This window comes from Heterocephalus glaber, unplaced genomic scaffold (assembly GCF_053883595.1).
Source record: "Heterocephalus glaber isolate CG9 unplaced genomic scaffold, H.glaber_assembly_v1.0 deba00001472, whole genome shotgun sequence".
NCBI lineage: Eukaryota > Metazoa > Chordata > Mammalia > Rodentia > Bathyergidae > Heterocephalus > Heterocephalus glaber.
Genome location: NW_028258315.1, coordinates 85834827 through 85853917, shown reverse-complemented (window position 1 = coordinate 85853917; position 19091 = coordinate 85834827). Strand labels below are relative to the sequence as shown.

Genomic DNA, 19091 nt, shown 5'->3' with positions numbered 1-19091 from the left:
TTTCATTTTGTAAACACCTGATTCCATTCAGAGATCCTGTGGCCAGTGGCTCTCAACCTCGGGTAACTCTAGGAGCATTTAAAATCCTAACAGCCAGGCCATTGGCCAGACCATTCATTTACAAGTTCTGGGCATCAGCATTTTTTTAAAAGCGTCTCCAGTGATTCCCAGGTGTAGCTGATTTGAGAACCTCCACTGTAGACTTGATAATTTGTCAGACTTAGGAGGGGTGAGAGAGAAGCAAGGGAGAAAAACAAGACCTTCCATAATTATTTGTTAGCTTGACACTAGGGCACACTCCTTCAGGAATTCAAGTTAGCTACAGTCACCTTAATTTTTTTCTCCACAGCAAATATAGCCAACATGAATGTCACTTAATTATTGAAAACTGTACCCAAAGCTGGGTGATATAAGGCCCTGTAGCCTGGGATTGTTTTTGTAGCATTTTTTTTTTCCCAAGTAGTGATCCTTTAACCTTTGTGCCAAGAGATTTTTTTTTATTAAGTCAAAATCCTATAAAGTTATTAATGACAGTATAATTGTAGAAAATGTCATTTGGAAAATAGGGCCAGGCGTGGTGGCACATACCTCTAATCCCAGCTAGTCAGGAGACTGGTGCAGGAGCATCCCACATTCAAGGCCAGCCTGGGCAACTGAAGACCCTGTCTCAAAAAATAAGGGCTGGGGATATAGCTCAGTCCTCCCTGGGTTCAATCCCCAGTACTGCAAAAAAAAAACAGATGACAGACAAGGCCATCAACCTTTTTAAGCTCTGAAAGAGAATGACTGAATGTTGTAAACATATATTACAAACAGGATTTTAAAAACTTACAAATTGAAAAGATTGCCTGATTAAATACAGTTAAAAGCTTGGAAACATGCTTACCAACTGATGTGGGGTTTTTGTTTTGAAAGGTATTGTCTCCAGCAGCCTGTGCCCTTCCTTACCTGGTTAGATGGTGAGAAAACTACGAGGTAGCTTGCTCTGCAGTTTCCCACTGGAGCTTTGTTTTCTTCCCACAAATCTTCATGCTGACAGGAGTTAGAAACTTGTAAAACCTGCACAGGGGATGTGGGGTGGAGTCCTTGGGACATTAGGCCAAGACTTTTGTTGTGACAGGATAAATACTACTCACAAGGCACTAAACTCAGATGATTTATTGCTTTAAGTAACTAAACAGGAGAAGAGGCAGGCTGCTCTTTCAGTCAAGACAATTGGCATTTTCTCTCCAAGGTTTGCCAGATGCATCTACTTAAAGCTTTAACAATACTTTCTAGACAGTATAAACACGTGATAGACACAGCATACACAGGTAACAAGTTGGCCGATGCTACACTGGCTGAAATAGCACACAACAGCCCAGGGCCCTGAAATGACAACAGTAACCTGTCTTCATAGGGTGTGCTGAATACAAAACCTTTAAAAAATTGTTTTGGCATTAATACTAACACAGGATACTTTCTTGAACATTCTGCAACAGCAGGTGCACACAGAATTAACCTCTTCATTTCCAGGTTACCAGTAGCTATAGGACTACTTTGAGAAAAGCTAAGTGGCTGGCCACCTCCCCCCTTGACATCATTTCTTTGCCAAAGCAGCAGGGTTTAGGTGGAGAAGGGCAGCTGACAGGGCTCCAGGGGTGGTTTAAAGTCACTGAGTGCTGCACAAAGCTGGGGATGGACACTGCCCCAGCAGGATGTATGAATGAACAACAGCTTTGTTGGGAGCCAAGGATGTCCATGGATTTGACCAAATGTGCCATGGATCTCCTGTGGGGCAGTAACAGGCACTGGATGGTCCAGATCTTCCCTTGAGAGGAGTGGTGGAGCCAGGGCTGGGCCTTCAGCCCTGAGGTCTAAAAGAGAAGTACCCTGACCTTGCATTCTAACACAGGGTCGTCACCACACCTTTTGAATGGATGCGCGGAAACCAACACTGTCAGGAACTGGCCCTGGGAGGGCCCAGGTGAGCTCACAAGGACAGGTTAAGCCAAGCCAAAGGGTAACAACACAAGGGCAAACCAGCTGCCGGCAGGATGCCTCGGGTTTGCCCACTTGTCTAGCTTCAGCACAAACTCAGTTTTCCCCTGTTGGAGTGGGCTCACCATCAGCTTCCTCGGCACACCCATTCCTGGGATCCTCTCCGGGATCCGAGTGCCTAGGGGCTGACGGAGCCCTGCTGCAAACAGCAGGCCCGTTCTGCACAGCCACGCCCTCCAGGGCCTTGCCACCTGGCTGGCTGGCAAGGGACAGCTTTTCTCCCCTGACCTCTTCCACAGGGAATCGCATCTCGGAGGCTCTGCCCTCCTGCGGCCTGCCCAGCACACAGTTTCCCACATCTCCATCTTTGGAAAACTGGTCTTCTAAATTCTTCTCATTTTCTTCCGCTTGTCGTTTGTCTCTGAGTTTACCTTTGGATTTCTTCATTTGCCTGCTGTGCGTTTCTTCTCGGGAGAAGCGCCAGTGGAACTAGAGATCAGAGAAAGTGGGGGTAAGTGCAGGCTCTGAACCCAGAGCTTCATCTGAGGCTTGTGTGCATTCGCTCCCCCATGTCTCTGAGCGAAACAATTCTCAGGATTCCTCCAGCAGCATTAGACTTGAATCACGGCCCTGCCCCATGCTTCCCTTGGCATGGATTCCAGATGTGGATTTTGGGGTGCTTGGGGCCAGAGAGTGTTCTGATGGGCCCCATGCTGAAGTGGGAAAGGGGGTCTTGAAATCCTATCTTTTGGAGGGCCAGGATAGGGGGAAAGATGGCAGGCTCCTGGTCCTGGGGGGGACTGGACTGCAACTGCTCACTTCCATCCTGAATCTGCTGGAGGGTACCCAGCTGTGGGCTGGCAATCTCTCCCCAGCTCCCTTGAATGAGGCAGGGCACAGTACGAGGGACAGACTGTCTGCTATGTTACCCAGTGGCAAAGGAATGGCAGCCTTCTTCCCCCAGCTGCCAGGATTGCTACTGGCTGACAGTTCTTTGACTTCTGGCCACCACCTTACCTAAAGTCTCTTCCCTCCTGGGGTAACCTATAGCCAGCAATCAGTTTGGGTGGCCCTATAACAGCTCATCTCCATGTCCTCACCCTGAAGGACCATTCCAGCTGCAGAGCCGTCTGAGGGGTTGTACTGTGTCAGCCTCGCTCCTGCAGATGTCCTCTTCAAGCTTCCTCTACCCTAATCTATCTCAGCAGTTGCTTCCCAGGGCACATGACGTTCAACCAAGTATCTCCCCATGTGACAGGAAGTCAGCAGAGGCTCAGAGCCCAAAGTCTCACAGCCAGTAATAGAGCTGAACAGGAATCCTGGTTTTATCAAAGCTATGGAGTGAGACTGCCTGGCAGAGGCCCAGCCCTGCCAATCACTGGCCAGATTCTCTGTCTCATTTCTCATCTCAGTGGCCCCCAGTACATACTGGGACTTTAGGTTTAAGTTTCCACCACGGTCGCTTCCTTCCGATTCATTTGCACCACACTGGTTACACCAAATACATACTTAAATCTTATTCTGTGATCGAAAGAAACAAAAGGAGTTCTTGAGATGCCATACAGGGCTGGGGAGGGATACCTAGGAATGCAGTTGCACCATCAGTGGGAAACCTGCCATATTGTAAATCATTCTGAGTGCTTTGCTAGGAAAGCCCGAAAATGTGCTATGTAAATATTCAAAGACCAGCCCACTTTTGCAGAGCTTTCCATGGAAGAGATCAGTTTCCTTGAACAAAACATTTGCCTAAACACCCACAAGGTGCTGAGGTTTAACACATCATGGGATTACAGGATTTTATACCTTCTGGACAAGACTGGCCAATTTGAATATTCCATCAGAGCAGAGAAAAAGTAGTTGAGATTAGGATTTGACATTTATCCTGTCTTTCCCTAACTTACCCTCCTGGAACTTAGCGTTTGACGTGTTTTCCTTTTGTCATTCATTTTTTGGAACACACTCATGCTACATAACTAGACTTCCCATGGGGATAGCTGGAGCTCCTTCCATCCACACTGTGTATCCCATGGTGGAATCACTCTACAGCATAAGTGGTACCTCTGACCCCTCTCATCTTACAGATATGGCCCCTTCAACCCCAACCACCTAGCAGGTATCTGAACTTCACAGCCCACCAGCAGATGACGCTGATTTCAGACCTCAGCGTGACAGCTGCTGCCTCCAGCATCACCCCTCACATGTCTCCAGCACCATGTTACTATGGCTTATAACCACTGCGTGGTGATACACAGCTGCCATGACCATTTCAATTCCAGCCCAAATGGAACAGCCTTTTTTTTTTTTTTTCCCAAAATAGTCTTCACATTTTATGTCATTGTACATGTTTTAGAGAAAAGTGTCAGTTTAGCCTGCCTTTATATATTCCTCTGAGAGGCAGCTATCTGGGAAAACAGAAGTTTTACTTTTGCCACAAGTAGTGTGACTGTTTTGGCTGAAGGGCCCTCACATGCTAAAATGTTACAGCGTTGTAATGTCTTCTAAGCCTCAAGTTCATACTCCAGTCCTGGTACTCCTTAGCTGCTGCTCCAAGGCCCGTCTGCATTGCGGCTGGTGTGAACAGCACCCTCTGCAGGTGAGCAGGGCACACTCCCAGACCTTGCCTGGACACCTGTCATTTTCTAAGATAAGCCCAGGTATTTTCTCAGGGGCTGCTCTTGCTAAAGAAACAGCAGCGCTTCTGCAGTTCCCTCTGGATGCCCAGCCACACAGTTTCCCATTCTCTGACCTCCGGATACAGCCTGTCAGGAACACAGACTGTGGCGAGGCCCAAACAAGCACATGGCCACTTTCTGCAGGGTCCTTCCCAGGCTGCTGGGAAGAGAAGGACTTGGAACTGCCAGTGTGAGCGGGGTAAGATTCATTCAGCCATTTGTTACCCTGTACAGTCACCACAGAAAAATCTACCAAACCAAACGTCACCTAGGACTACAGTGTTCTGTGTCCTCAGATGGGTCTGTGGGTGGCTCCTGACTCCTGGGGCCAGCTGGGCCCCCAGCTCACCACGAGCAGCACAGAGGCCATAGCCAGACCCAGACCCCCGGGAGGCCCTGACTTTTCTGCTTTGCAAGGGAGGCTCTTAGGACTCAGGGAAGGAGCAGTGGCCACATTCAGGGATGGCACCATCTGGAAGCCAAATGTTCAGAGTTGCTGCAAAGGCAGACTGACCAACCTGCCGAGGAAGACAGGAAACTGAGACACCTACTGTCTTACACTGTGACGGGGGTTCACATTTCCCTAAATTCCCAAAGGAACCTCCTCAATACACATTAGCACTGTTTTTATGGTGATCATATAGAGGCTAAGCAACTTGTCTTGACTCACACAGCCAGGAAATAGAGCCGGAATTCAGACTAATCTCTCCAGCTCTACCCTGGAAGCCTCTTTTTGGCAAAAGGCTTCAATCTTTTGCTCCAGAGGAGAGCCAGGAAAGGCCATACCTTTGGGGTGAATCAGCCCAAGATGTAAGTGCCTCTACCTTCAGGCTTTGAGGACAAAATGCATCTGCTAGGTCAAGTACTTGGCTCATTAAGGTTAGTGGCCAGCTAATGGAAATCCAGACTTAAGTGCCATTAAAGATAATTCGGTTCAGCTTATTAAAAAAAAATCTACACCGAAGGCTCCCTGAAGGGCCCATTTTTTAAAAAATCAGTTATGATAAAATTTGAATGGAGGGCCACAGGTGAGCCTGTGAAAAGACCTGAAGCATCAGCTAAGACCCTGGCTCTCAGCCCTGAGGGGGCATAAGGATCACCTGGAGGGCTGAGGCAGAGAGGCAGACTTGTCATTTTAACAGGTGATGCAGATTTTGCTGGCTCGTGGGCCACAGATTGAACACCACCTGGGCAGGTAACGCTGTGAGAGACACATCTGGGAAGAAATAACACCTCCCAGGGAAAGGTGCCCCCCCTCCCATTTTTACACTTGTCTCCCTTCACAGTGACTTCGCTTTCTCCTTTAAGCACAGGGCAGTGACAGTCTGTAACGAATAACAGAAACTGTTCTTAAGGCCCCAAAAGGAGACATCTCAGCAAGCAAGAAGAGGCTACCGTTGCAGCCTGTCTTTCCAGCTGAGCCTTTAAGGGGTGGTCTGGAGCATCCACACTTTTGAGTGCAAGTGGGCCTACTTAGAGAGGAATCCACTTTCTGAGCATCCATAGGGAGAGTCTCAGCACAGCCAACAAATGCCAGGATGACCAGCTGGGCTGAATCAGGGCCCCTCTGGGCCAGTGTTGATGGGGCTGTGGCACCAAGTCTAGGCAGCCACCCAGCTCAAACTGCATAAAAGAAAAAAAAATTCTTTACAGAAGTGTATATTCAGAGTTCAGTGTCAGCAAGGGCTAATGGGTTTAATTTGCACATTTTAACTCCTTTATGTGTCCAAGTAGTTTGCTGGAAGGAAGACTTCTCTGGTATAGAAATCAGCTATTCCTTTTGAAGGAGTCTAATGTTTGCTTTGAAAATCACACATACATGGCGATTTCTTTCAAATGCTGAACACTCAGAGAATTCTGTGTTGCCAATGAAGAGAGGACTGAAAATGCCACATCCTTGGGGTGCCTATCTTGCAATTTCTTAAGTTTCAATGCTAGACATGTGTTCCAGGCTCCAAAGTTTGAGTCATCATTCATTGATTCAACAGGTATTCGTTGAGCACCAGCTGAAACCCAGGTACTGGGCAAAGAATAGAGGGACAAAGTATTTGCTCGCTTGGAGCAAATATTGGACTCTACCAGGAGGGAACACACCAATGATCACAAATCCAGAGGGGCACTCTACAAGGAAGGGAGGCAGTTCTTTCCCAGTGTACTACAAAGGAGCCTGACATGGCCTCAAAGGAGAGAAAAGTGTCCTGGTGTTATGGTTTAGATCTAAAATGTCCCCCAAAACCTCAAGCGCTTACAGGTGGGGCTCTGGGGAGGTGATTTAATTAAAGGGCTTATAGCTGACTTGTTAGGCGGTGGAATCTGGTCAGAAAAGGTGGGTCACTGGGGGTGTGGCCTGGAAGGGCTGACCTTTTCCCTACTCTTCCCATCACCCTCTGTCTCTGCTTCCCACCATGCCATGAGCCTTTTCTGTCAGGTCGCCTGCCTTGGAGCTACCTGAATATGAACTGAAAACCTCTAGAAACTATGAGTCAAAAATAAACCTTTCCTCTTTTAAATTGTGTTGGGTGTTGTGTCTCACCAACGAGAAGACATCTAGAAAGATTATGCTTCTGTGGAGACAGAAGGGAACAGCCAAAGCAAGGGCCCTGTGGTCAGTGGGGCACAGAGGATCATGAAGGCAGATGTGCACAGAATGCAGAGTAGGGGCCTGGCTGAAGGCATGAGAGATGCCAGATCACACAGAGCCTTGTGGGCCGCAGTACAGATTCCTATCTTTAATATGAAGCTTCAGAACTGTTTTAAGCAGTGGAGTGATGTGATTCAATTTGCTTTTTAAAAAGGTCACTTTGGCTCTGCATAGAAAGCATATTCAAGGGGAAGCCCTGTTACTAGGAGACTAGAGTAGTTGGCAAGTGATGGTGGACAGAAGTGGAGGGATTCGAGTGTTTGGAAACTAAAACACACAGGTCTTAAGGACAGACTGAAGATAGGGAAGGAGAGGGGTGAATCAGGGATGGCCCTTGGGTGGGTGCTGTTCCTCTAGCTGGGGGGCAGATGGGCCAGGTATAAGGGGCAAAGTCACATGACTACTCTAAGATGGAGCAAGCAGCAGGACAGATGCAGCTGGAGTCTTGGGCAAAGAGCTGGCTGACAGTGCAAACCGAGTCAACACAGAGGTGCAAGTGACGCCCTGGGGATACAAGAGATTTTCTAAGGAAGAGCTAAGAGTGAGGGGAAATGAGGCGCCCTCTGAATCCTGAAAATCTTGACAGAAAATCAGGAGACGGCGGTAGCATGGGACTAAAAGAAAAAGCTGCAGCCCACACCGCCAGAGCTGTGGGAGCCCAGGCACCATGAGGACTAGGTGGAATCATGGATCATCCCAAGGGTCATCACTGGCAGTGTCATTGGGGGACACTGACTGGGGCAGCTGAGGCATGAATGACAGCAACAGAGAGACCCTGAGCATAGAGGATTCTTCCAAGAAGTCTGGCTGCAAAGTCAAAGCCCTCTCCATCAGTGAGGTGACCCGGAGGCCTTGCAGAGAACAAGTTCGTGGTACAGTCACCTGATCCTGGAATGATGCAGGAAGTAGGTATGTAAAGAAGAAAGGGTCTCCTTGTATTTATATAGCTGATTAAGATCAGAAGTTCTGATTAGGGAAAAAATGACCCTCATCCTCTTTTTCCCAAGGAAAGCCAGTTCTCTCTCCTTAGAGCAGCTTTAAAATATTTACCTCTCAAATCTTCTGCTAGCTCAAGTTGCTAGTGACTTGTTCCCCTCTGTGAGATGTCAGGGCCTTCCCACTAAAGTCAAGCTGCCCCAGAGGCAGGCAGCTGACAAGAAACGTAGTACCATCTCCCTCATTAGAGCCGAAGCCAGTTCCTTCCAGCGTCTGGTAGGAGACCTTGTGCCACTTATTGAATGTCACCTTCTATGAATGATGCCATCTCCATGAGCTCGTGATGGAGCAAGCAGCACCTGACAGTGGTCTGTGGCTATCCATCTTCCAGCCAGCAGCCAAATGCTCCTGGTGGTTAATGGTGGATCAGCAGCTGCCTTCTGGTCCACTGCTGCTGTCACCTGTCACGTTACAATCTCAAAGCCTGGATACGGATCTTCCTCTGCACCCCAGCCCATCTGGCTTTGTGTCTTCATTGCCTTGGCATCCCTTCCATGAGTGGGCCCCCCCTAGATTTGTTGGCTGGTGAGGGGCTACTCCAGTCTGTTTGCTTGCTGAGTGCTCCTGCTTAGGGTTTAGGGCTCTGTGTCCAAAGAACATGAGGAAGCTGCGCAAGCCCAAGGACCTGAGTTCGATCCCTGGTACCAAAGAAAAAAAAGTAAAGGGCCAGGGATTTAGCTCAGTGGTTCCACCACCTGCCTCGCAAGCATGAGGACCTGAGTTTGATCCCTGGTATCAAAAAAAAAAAAAAGCAAAGAACATGAGGAACTCAGAATGGGAACATGGGGATGGACCCAAGTGTGCAGAGCTGACCAGTTGGGGCAGATTTTTCTCAAGTGTGACCTTGGCCAGCAGACGAGCATGGTAAATCCGGCTGACCTAACGGGCTTTGGCGGGTTCACTCAATTCAACTCCTCTCTTCCCGAGCAACTGGTTAGTGTGACAAAAATACATGAGAAAATCAACCAAAAACAAGGAAAGTTCATTTTAGCTCACATTTTCAGAGGCTTCAGAGTTCATGGTCAGTTGGCTCCACTGCTTTGGGGCCTGTCACAAGGCAGCACATCATGGCAGTGAGCATCTGACAGAAGAGCCACTCAATAATCGCAGCCAGGAAAGGGGGAAGGAGAGAAGGAGACCAAGTCCCAATATCCCCTTCAAGGGCCCCAATGACCAACTTCCAAGAGGCTCTACTTTCTAAAGGTTCTACCATTTCCCAGCAGTGTAATCAGCTGAAAAAGCCTTCAATGTATGAGCCTTAGGAGGGATATTTAAGATCCAAACCATTAACATACAGGAAGAACACCCACAGGCTGCAAAGCATGGAATCCTCTGACACAAGGGAAGAACTGGAACTGGGCCTCAGGAAACATGGAGAAGGTTCTGGGAATGGCCAGGGTCTCTATGTGCAATTGTGCCTAGTTCTCTTTTTTTGGTACTGGGGATCGAACTTGGGTCCTTGCGCTTGCGCAGCAGGCGGTGAAACCACTGAGCTAAATCCCCGGCCCTGTGCCTAGTTCTTGAGAAGCCCAGTGAGAGAAAACAGACCTTGAGGATCCCTGAGTACAACCTTGCCTGAGGACTTACTGCCACAGGCCATGGCTGGCCTCTGCCCACATCACCAGCTGTCATTCTAAGGCCTTTGAGTTGGACTGCTCTGACAAGATCCCTCGCCAAGATCAGCAGACTTCTGATTCCTGAGGAATCAGGCCAGAGCTCCAACCAGCCTGGAGTGAGATTATACAGGGAAGCTGGCTATGAGCTTAAGCCATTCCCAGCCCTGGTCAGACTGCAGCTTACTTTGTGCTCCTATTTTGGGACTTGTGGGACTATCTGGCAAGTGCAAGTGTCTAGAGGAGCCTCTGCCCTCCGCCTTCCCAGCCTAGCCAGCAGGAGCCCAGAACAGCCCACCAGCCCCTTCGGCTGCCCTATTTTAGCAGTGTGCTAAGGGGCTCAGGTGTTTCTTTGGCTCTGAGAGCCCTTGTAAAAGTTGGAGCAAGCTGCCCACCCAACTGCTACAGAAAATCCATTAGTCGACAAAGCCCTGCTGAGGAAAAACAGTAAGGCAATCAAGGTCTCTTACCTTTGATTCCTTCTTCCTGATTTTCTGAGGTAGACATGGTCTCTGAAGAAAGACAATCTGCTTGGTGGATACACTCCCCTCCCTACAACACACAGAGCTGAGTGAGGCATGGTGTACCTAGAAGCACCCAAAACCCGACCCACACATTGGAGTCCCTAACTCCATTAAAGGAAAAGGAAAGCTGCCACCAAACTATGAGAGGAAGTCAAGAAGTGTCCCCACTCCACCCTCCCACCACCAGGCCCACGGGGCTATTTTAGATGCCCAGCAAAGGTTTTTTGGCTGTCCTTGCAGTCAGTCAGCTTCCTTGCTGCTAGTTCCATTTCCTTGGACCGGCCATGAGGGAGCAGCTGGTGGCTTAGCCAAATGAGGACATACTAGCTGCTTCAGTGAGTCTCCAAGGGGCGGGGCATCTTCCAAGTCCATCTTTGGTAATGGTGGCTGGGACAGACAGGCGGGCATAGGGCATGGCTGGCACTGGGGTCCTCCATGGCACAGCTTCTACAGGGATGCTAATGCCAGTGGGCAGTGAGATGGTGCCCGCTAATCAGCCATGACCCACATTAACAGAAGAAGTGAGGGGCAGCTCACTTGCTATGATACAGTGAAGCCAGGACACGATGGAGCTGCCCTTAAAGATGACAGAAGTAGCATAAGGAAAGTATTCTCCTACTTCTACCTTTCTGATTGCTTTCTGAGAAAGGTGGCAGAAAGCATTTGCTTGGCACCTGTTTTGTGCCAGGAGCCAGGGCTGGTGATTTCACCCATAAGGGCTCCTTTAAGCCTCACCAAGATGCTCTGAGGCTGCCGACTACTTTTACATGGAAATGAATTCAAGAACAGGTTCCAGCTACATGGGCAAGAGGAAAATGTAGATCTGCCTGGTCCGGATCCCTCTCTCCATTCCACCCTAAGGAGGGGGAAAGTAGAGGGTCGAGCAGGACGCTCTGGGCTTGGCTCAGGACCAGCTGGGACTTTGTGTTCAAATTCACTATTATTGTGGTTCTTGTCCTCCAGAAACTGACTCAGAGAAGCTGCATGACTTGACCAAGATGACACAGTTAGGAAGTGGCAAACTCAGGGGCCACAAATCCAGGATGCTCTCTGCTCCACTGCTTTGCCCTGTGCCTGTAGGAATCTTAGATGAAAAATAATATGGTGGCTCCCAGTGGCCAGACCAGACTGTCAGGACCCACAGTCAGGAGAGAGTTGTGCTGATGGCCCAGAGGGGGGACCCCAGAAAAGTATCGGTCATCACCACTGGTCTCCACCCTCAGTCATCTCAGGGTCACCAGCCCTCTCTCACAGTCTATCACCTGCAGTGGTGAGCATGCCGTGGGTGTTGGGGTGTTCGCTTAAGTGGTAAGGCACCAGCCTCACAGGTCTGTCGCAGCATTAAGTAAAGTTATCCACATGGAGTGTGTCTCAGGAACAGTGCCTAGCACAGAGTTAAGTGTCTGATACTAATACCTAGTGTTACTGTTACCTGGTCGTCTTGATGACAGGAGTTGGCACCACACAGGTAAGTTGCCAGCCATAGGCTGCCAGAGAGTTCAGCAGAGGCACATAGTCTGTCTGCACCTCCACACCCTGCAGAATAAAAGCCACAGTTAGCGTTGCTGCCACCTCAGGCCAGCATCCCAGCAATGGTGGGCTGTTCCATCTACCAGCCCAACACAGCAGAGAAGACTCAGGGCACTCCAATTCATGCCAGACTGCCAACCTGGGGTTTCTTTATGGGCCCCTGGCACAGTTTGTAGTCTTCAAGGAATTAAGAGCCAAAAGATTAATCCATTAATTTTGTTTTATTTTTGTCTGGACAGTCTCCTGTGAGTTTCACTGAAACACAGTTACCTTGCCTCAAAGACATGCTGAGGCATGATAACACACAGTGATCTGGATGATCTCAGAGCATGTCACGGGGAGTAAAATTACACTTGACAAATGATCGAGTCATTTGCATCCAGCCACAGCAGTGATGCATGTGCACGCACACATGCACACATGGAGACACCTGTGTCACACACTTTGCCATCCAGGGATAACCCAATGTTACCCATGCTCAATTTCATATCAGGAGCCAGGGGACTAACACTTGTATTTCTATTTAAAAACAGCCAGGGCCATGGATTTAGCTCAGTGGTACCACCACCTGCTTCGCAAGCGCAAGGTCCTCAGTTCGATCCCAGGTACCAAAGAAAAAAAAACAAAACAGCCCTGTTTGCACAAGAAAACAAGCCTACTGTGTGGTCACTGCACTGGGGGACTCGCTGCGGGGGTATCCTCTCTACACAGGTCCCATGTCCTTACTCCGCATTCCTCACCAGGATGAACATGCTTCCCAACTCATTTATACGCTGGACTCCGAATCTCCATTAGTTGGCTTCTTCTCGATGGCTTTGGACAACCTCAAATATGTATGCAGAGTTGTTCCAACTGACGTGCCCACACAGACTCTTTCTGCTAGTGTTTTGGAGCTGTAGCGGGTGCAAAGGAGAACAGTGACAGTCCTGCTCCTGGAGTTCACAGAACTCAAAGATGTGTGCCACCACAGTGAAATGGTCTGTTGTCAGGGCCACCAGGCTTCAAATGGCAGCAAAAAAGGAAGGGATCCTGGCCATGGTCCAAGCAGACTTCCTGGGCATGTGCAGACTGCAAGGCAGATGTGAGCCTGAGCCCCGTGCACCAACCAGGGTGTGCTTCACTTGCAGGCACTGGGTGTGACACAGCTGGAGCACTGTGCCTGGGAGGGCCTGGCCCTAGTGACTATCCTCCGGGGTGGCAGAGCTGGCCTGCTTGTGGCCTTTGGGGAACAAAACCACCTCATCCAGCTGCCCTGGGCTGGAGAGCCAGAAAAGGGGATGGAACAGCCTGTCAGGCCTCTTCATCTGGCTTTTAAAGTGTCCCCAACTGGGCACCAAACCTGTGTGGTACCACGTCACCAGGACCCTTGGCATCTCATTTTGTTTTGGGAGCCTCAGTTTCTCAACTGTATAAAATAAGTGTTGGCTCGTCCTGGACCCAGCAGCATGGGCCTTACCTGGGACACTGTGAACAATACAGATTCTAATCCCAGGCCAGATCTCCCGAACCAGGAAGTCTGGGAGAGGGTGCTGGAATCTGTGCTCTAAAGAGCCTCTCTGTAGTTCATCTAAGCAGAGCATCACTGCTAGACAGGCTCTCAGGTCTCTTCTGGCAAAAGTAGAGCCTGCGGTTCTGTGGCCAGAAGCCATCAACTGTCACCTCCAGTGTAACCTTTCCCATTCTCCATGTAACAACAACAAAAAAATAGATGGATGTTTACAGGATCAACTGTGTCTGTGAGAAATACTGCCAGTGGCAGGGAATGCGGGGCACAGGGGAAAGGGAGAGAGGGAAGAAGAAAAACTGGTAAAGGAAAAGGGAAGGGACCTAGAGAAGGGAGGAAAGGAGCAAGGAACAATCTGATCAATTGGGAGGCCTGGCAGAGGATGCACTTGTGGCCCCTCCGGAAGCCGAAATCAGGCCAGAGAAGGCTCAGCAGCTGGCTCAGTGGGCCTCTGGGCACATGGGCATCTCCTTTCCAGCCTGGCCCTCACACAGGCTGAAGAAGAGTCCTGTGGCTATTGTATCCAGAGATGCCCTGCCCCCATCTGTGTTCCCAGTTTAAAGAGAGGAGGGGGAAAGAGAAATTTAAATCCACTGTCTCCAGCTTTGCGAGGTTATGATTACTTGAGCCTATCAAGAATATTTCCCACTTTATCAAGCACTGTGACAAACCTGCCACAATCAGACAGTAGCCATAGCAACCAGGACAAGCTTTTGCGCCTCACAAAGCCCTGAGTGGCAGAATGGAGTCCTTTTATTGGTGGCTATACCCTGGCCGGGTTTTCTCTGCATGTGCCAGAGCTGCAAGACAATGACCGACCCCTGCTGCACCCGACCCGACCCAACCCGCCTGCTCAGACAGGCCTCACCAGGGCAGCTTCTATTCTACCCCATGTTATTTCATTTTGTCACTATCTCAAAGAGAAAAACAGCAGGATTTCTCCCCAACATTCCCCCCTCCCCGCCTTAGGGTAGGAGATGTCAGCCAGAGGTGCCAAATCATAAAGACCAAAAGGAAAAGGGAAAACAAAACATAAGGGGTGTTTGGGCAGTTCAATCTTAAGTGCTAATTTCTGGCCGCCAATCACTGGTGAGTTGATGAGCAAAACACAAGTGGGAGTGAGGTGTCACACTCTAACAGGCTCTCCCACTTCAACTGTTTGGGACGCTCTTGATTTAATTAATGTTAATTGTGGTTTTGTTAAGTATCCATCGAAGTCTGTTTGCATATTATCAATGCAGTAAGAAGATGGCATTTCTAAAACATGGGATGAGCTCCACGCAGGCAGTGAAAGACACTTTTAAGTCCATTAGCTAAGAAGGGTGGTAGGAAACAGATCGGGATGGAAGGCTCTCTTTGATCTGCTTTTTTGTGACACTCTAGTGAGAAGAGAAGAAAGCACGAACAGCACTCAAAAGCCAGCCTGCTTATCAAATGAAAAGACATTTCTTTCTGTGAGTTGGAGCAAAAATTTTAATTAACTCTCCACTCTCCTGTGGTGGATACATAATCTCCCATCACACCTGGAGTGTTAAAAAAAAAAAGTGGAGCATGTCCTGTGGTTTTTCAACTCGTATAAAAGGAATTCATTTGTATTTATGGTTCTTTTCCCCATTGTTCCCTATAATTTCTCTTGTGGTTGCAAATCAACTAAAGAAAGACATCCAATACAACCTTCCCTTACCCTCCAAAAATTACGACAACATAATATACAGCAGTTTGAAAGAAAATACTTTGCTTCTTGTACATGGCTGTAAATATATGACTGTAAATGAAGACAGGAATTAAACTTCCCTTGCCAAAAGGTGCTGGGCACCAAGTCTTAAAGACAGTTTTCACACCCAGAACAGTGAAGAGCACTCTGCTTCGGTTCCGGACATCCACAGGGCAGAGGAAGCCCTTACTTCCACCAAGATGACGTGGAAAGGAAGAGCACTGGAAAGCCTGCATCTTTTGTAAAACTGCTACCAAAACACTAACGTCCAACTTACTTGGATGTTACTGTCTTACTGTCAGGATACATTTCTACTACTACTACTTTACTGATCAATTTTAGGTATCTTTTTATTTCCCGCTACGGGAAATACCGGAGTACTGTTCCTATACATATGTCTCATTTCTTTCTTTGTGTCCCCGAGTGGTTATTATATAATTTTAATTAAATGGCAAATCTGTTTTCATTCTTACAACTTTATAAATATTGCTCAGTGCTCTATTTCATGCCATGAGTAACTATCCCATGAGCCTGAATATGTAAGTCCCACATTTTTCCACTGGAAACCTTATTTCTGAAGCTCTATGAACACGTGCTCAAATCTGGTCTGGCTTCTTTCCATGCCTAGGCTCTCCCTCACACTGGCATCTATGACTAGTGTGTTTTCTTTTTTTGGTTTCTTCTAATTTTTCTGGAATACATCCTTCAGTGGCTCCCTAGAAAACAATCTCTTAAAAGTCAGTTGAATCTCTGCATTTTTAAAGATACTTCTGTCTTCACTTTAAAAGTCTGAGTAAAGAAATCTGGGCTGAAATCTATTTTTCCATTAAAATTTTGAAAGTACTGCTGCACTAGCTTCTACATGTTTCCTAGGATGGTCTTATTACTATATTAATCCTTTGAATGAATCCTGTAATGCTTTGGAAGTTTTTAGAATTTTTTTTGAGACATTCCAGAAATTCAAAATATGCCTTAGTGCAGGTCTTATTTACTCAAAGACTGTATACTTGATGGGCATGCAGTGTGAAGATTCTTATCCTTTAGTTCTGTAAAGTGGTTTGGGGTTTTTGGTTTATTATTTGTTTCACTTGAGAACTTTTCTCCCTTTCATTTGCTGTCTTCTTTCTCTTCATCTCCTTTTCCTATTAGTCCAAATATGGTATTAATCTTTTAATTTTAATACCTTTTCCCCATTTTCTTTTCTTCATTTTACCATCTGAGAGATTTCTTTCCAGCCTTTTTATTATGTTTTTACATTTTCTGCTGATATATTTTTAACACCGCAATGCTCTTATGTTTTTGTTCTTTTTTTATAGCATCCTGGCTTTCTTTCATGAATACATACATTTTACCTCTTTAAGCAGTTCCTTCTGCTCCCTGCATTACCTTCAGTTACCAGGCTGCATGTGAGAACTCGGGATCTTACCACGTCCTGTTAGAACTTTAAACCAATTTCCTGACTTTCAGTTCTGCACTTCACCACTTCCTCTGTCCCCTGAAGATTTGGGCTTTGAAGACCAGAGCTTTTCTTGAGTTCTGCAGCAGAAAACAATGGCTCCCTTCTCATCCAGGTGTCAGTGTCCTCCACTTTGCTGAACCAGTTAGATTTTCTATCTGCTTTCCTTCTTCTAAAAATCTGTTCCTTCTTCTAAAAGTCACTTGTCTCTACTTTCTCTTCTACTCTCTTCGTTCCCTTGGGTATCTGTCTCTCCAGGGTTGATCCTCACTATTCTTGGTAGTTATGTTTTATAAACCCATCATGAATACTGAATTAGTGAATATTGAATCATTTCTCCAAAAAAAAAAGAATACAGGGTTAAGTTCATGTGAGCCTCTGGTCACAGCATTTTTTGTCAAGTGATCAATACAAAACTTTGTTTTATGTCTGTTTCTGTTTAAAGACATCGTGTTTAATATACACTGTTGATTCATCAACACTGAACCGGAAGCAATAGCATGTAACTCAAGCCAGAACAAAACTAGTCTAATACTCATATTTGCTGTGTAAAACACATCCTAGCATTCTGTGCTCTGGAACAACAAAGAGCGCTTCAGCACTATTCTTAGACATCATTTTTAGTCCAAAAATCACAAATAAAAAGTATGAAAATGCAGTACTAAGTAGACTCTGAAAAGGATACTTGTTCACAGCATGAGCACCAACACAGTGAGGCAGAGCAGCCCCTCATTCAACCTCAGCTGGAAACGTACAGCAAGTGGCTCAAATGTTTTGCTCTTCTGCACATCTACAGATGACCATGGAAATGCTACATGTGTTGACTATGGATTTACAAGTAAATTTTAGTTAGGTGAATTTGAAAATACAGAATCTATGAACACAAAGATCAATTATCAAAGCATCCATCTTCTATTTATGTAATTTCTTTAGTATCATTTCACTGGGATTTTTCAGAAAATAGATGCCTATGTCCATTACCCGTGTTGAACACAATTGTATTATTTAATGCTCAAAGGGCCTAATGCATGGCCTTTCTAAATAATTTACTTGAGAAGCCAAAAAAATTTTTTAAATTACCTAGAAACCCACCTGCATGATAAAAGACATACACAAATTCAAGAGACAAATGATGAAATGGGACAATATATGTAGTTTATATTACAGAGCTTTCTACACATTAATTTTAAAAGTCTAATAATGGAAATTTATAATGGACAAGGACATGAAGATCACAGAAAAGGAAAATCAAATGGCCATTAAACACGTGAAAAAAATGGAGAATGTTAGGAGAATTGCAAATTAAACTACCCTGAGTAGTTTAATTAATAGCCTACTACCTTTACATATAAAACGGGTGGAAAATGTTCAAATCTGACAACCCCCTTTGTTGACAAGGCTGTCAGGAAGCAAGCATTCCTATAGCTGATTGTAGGGCAAACTGAGTCAACCCTCATGGAGAACAATTTGACAGTATCTCTCAAAATTACAAACACATTTGCCCTTTGACCAAAAATTTCACTTCTAGGAATTTATTCTATGTATAAAAAATGAAAACTATACAAAGTTACTTACTGGAAACCACCCAAGTGCTCATCAATGCTGCACTTGTTAAATCCATTATGCTTCCTCCATACAGTGGCTTGGGGAATTGGGGAACAGCTACCCACATGTATGCCAGGGCAGATAGGACAAGGAGGGACAATTCAAGGGATGAACTCCACTCTAGGTATGCAGAATTTGAGGAGCTGTAGAGCTGCCTAGGAAGGAGCTAAATAAAACAGTCTGTAATAGCATAATGGCCCACAACAATATCTGCACATCATAATTTCTAGAGCCTGGGAGTAGGTTCCCTTACATAGTAAAAGGGATTTGGCAAATATAAGTTAAGGATCTTGAGATGGAACAGTTTATCCTGGGTTTTTGAGTGAGTCCAGTGTAAAAACAAGGGCACTTATAAGTGAGAGGTAGGAAGGTCAGAGTCAGACAAGGAAATGTGATGACAGAAGCAGAGGCTAGAGTCACCCCCGGAAGGGGCCATCAGCTAAGGAACATGGGCAACCTCCAAGAGCCGCAAAAGGCAAGCAACCAAGTCTCTCCTGAAATATCCAGGAAGAATGCGGTCCCACCAGCACTTTGACTTTAGCCTTTAATACCCATTCCACACTTCTGACCTCCAGAAGTGTAAAATGATAAACTTGTGCTGTTAAAACCACTAAACTTCTGGTAATTTGTTACAGCAGGAAAGGGAACCTGATCCATAACCCAACGTCAGCAAAAGGTTAGAATGGATAGAAGACCCAGGGCAGACGAAAACTCCCTATGAGCAAATGGAAAGAACATTACAACACTGGGGCAGTGCTGCAGGAAACTGAGCACATCCCTCGGCATCCCAAAGGGCAAGGCTGCACCTGGTATCCAAGTTCACTCACCAATCTCCACACTCAGGCAGCTTGGCTCT

At 46.7% G+C, this 19091-nt stretch overlaps 1 protein-coding gene across 5 annotated transcripts in view; it reads right to left on the bottom strand.

The window, feature by feature from the left end:
- Positions 1–1143: 1143 nt before the first annotated feature.
- Rftn1 (raftlin, lipid raft linker 1) overlaps positions 1144–19091 on the bottom strand; it is a 201650-nt gene continuing 183702 nt past the window's right edge. For all 5 annotated transcript variants that reach the window (XM_004864258.3, XM_004864259.4, XM_021243993.2 and 2 more), the window contains 3 exons: positions 11859–11962; positions 10373–10454; positions 1144–2469 (listed from right to left, as the gene is read on the bottom strand). In XM_004864258.3, coding sequence (XP_004864315.1) covers positions 2077–2469; positions 10373–10454; positions 11859–11962 — 579 coding nt within the window. In that variant the 3' untranslated portion in view covers positions 1144–2076. The remainder of the gene's footprint in view (positions 2470–10372; positions 10455–11858; positions 11963–19091) is intronic.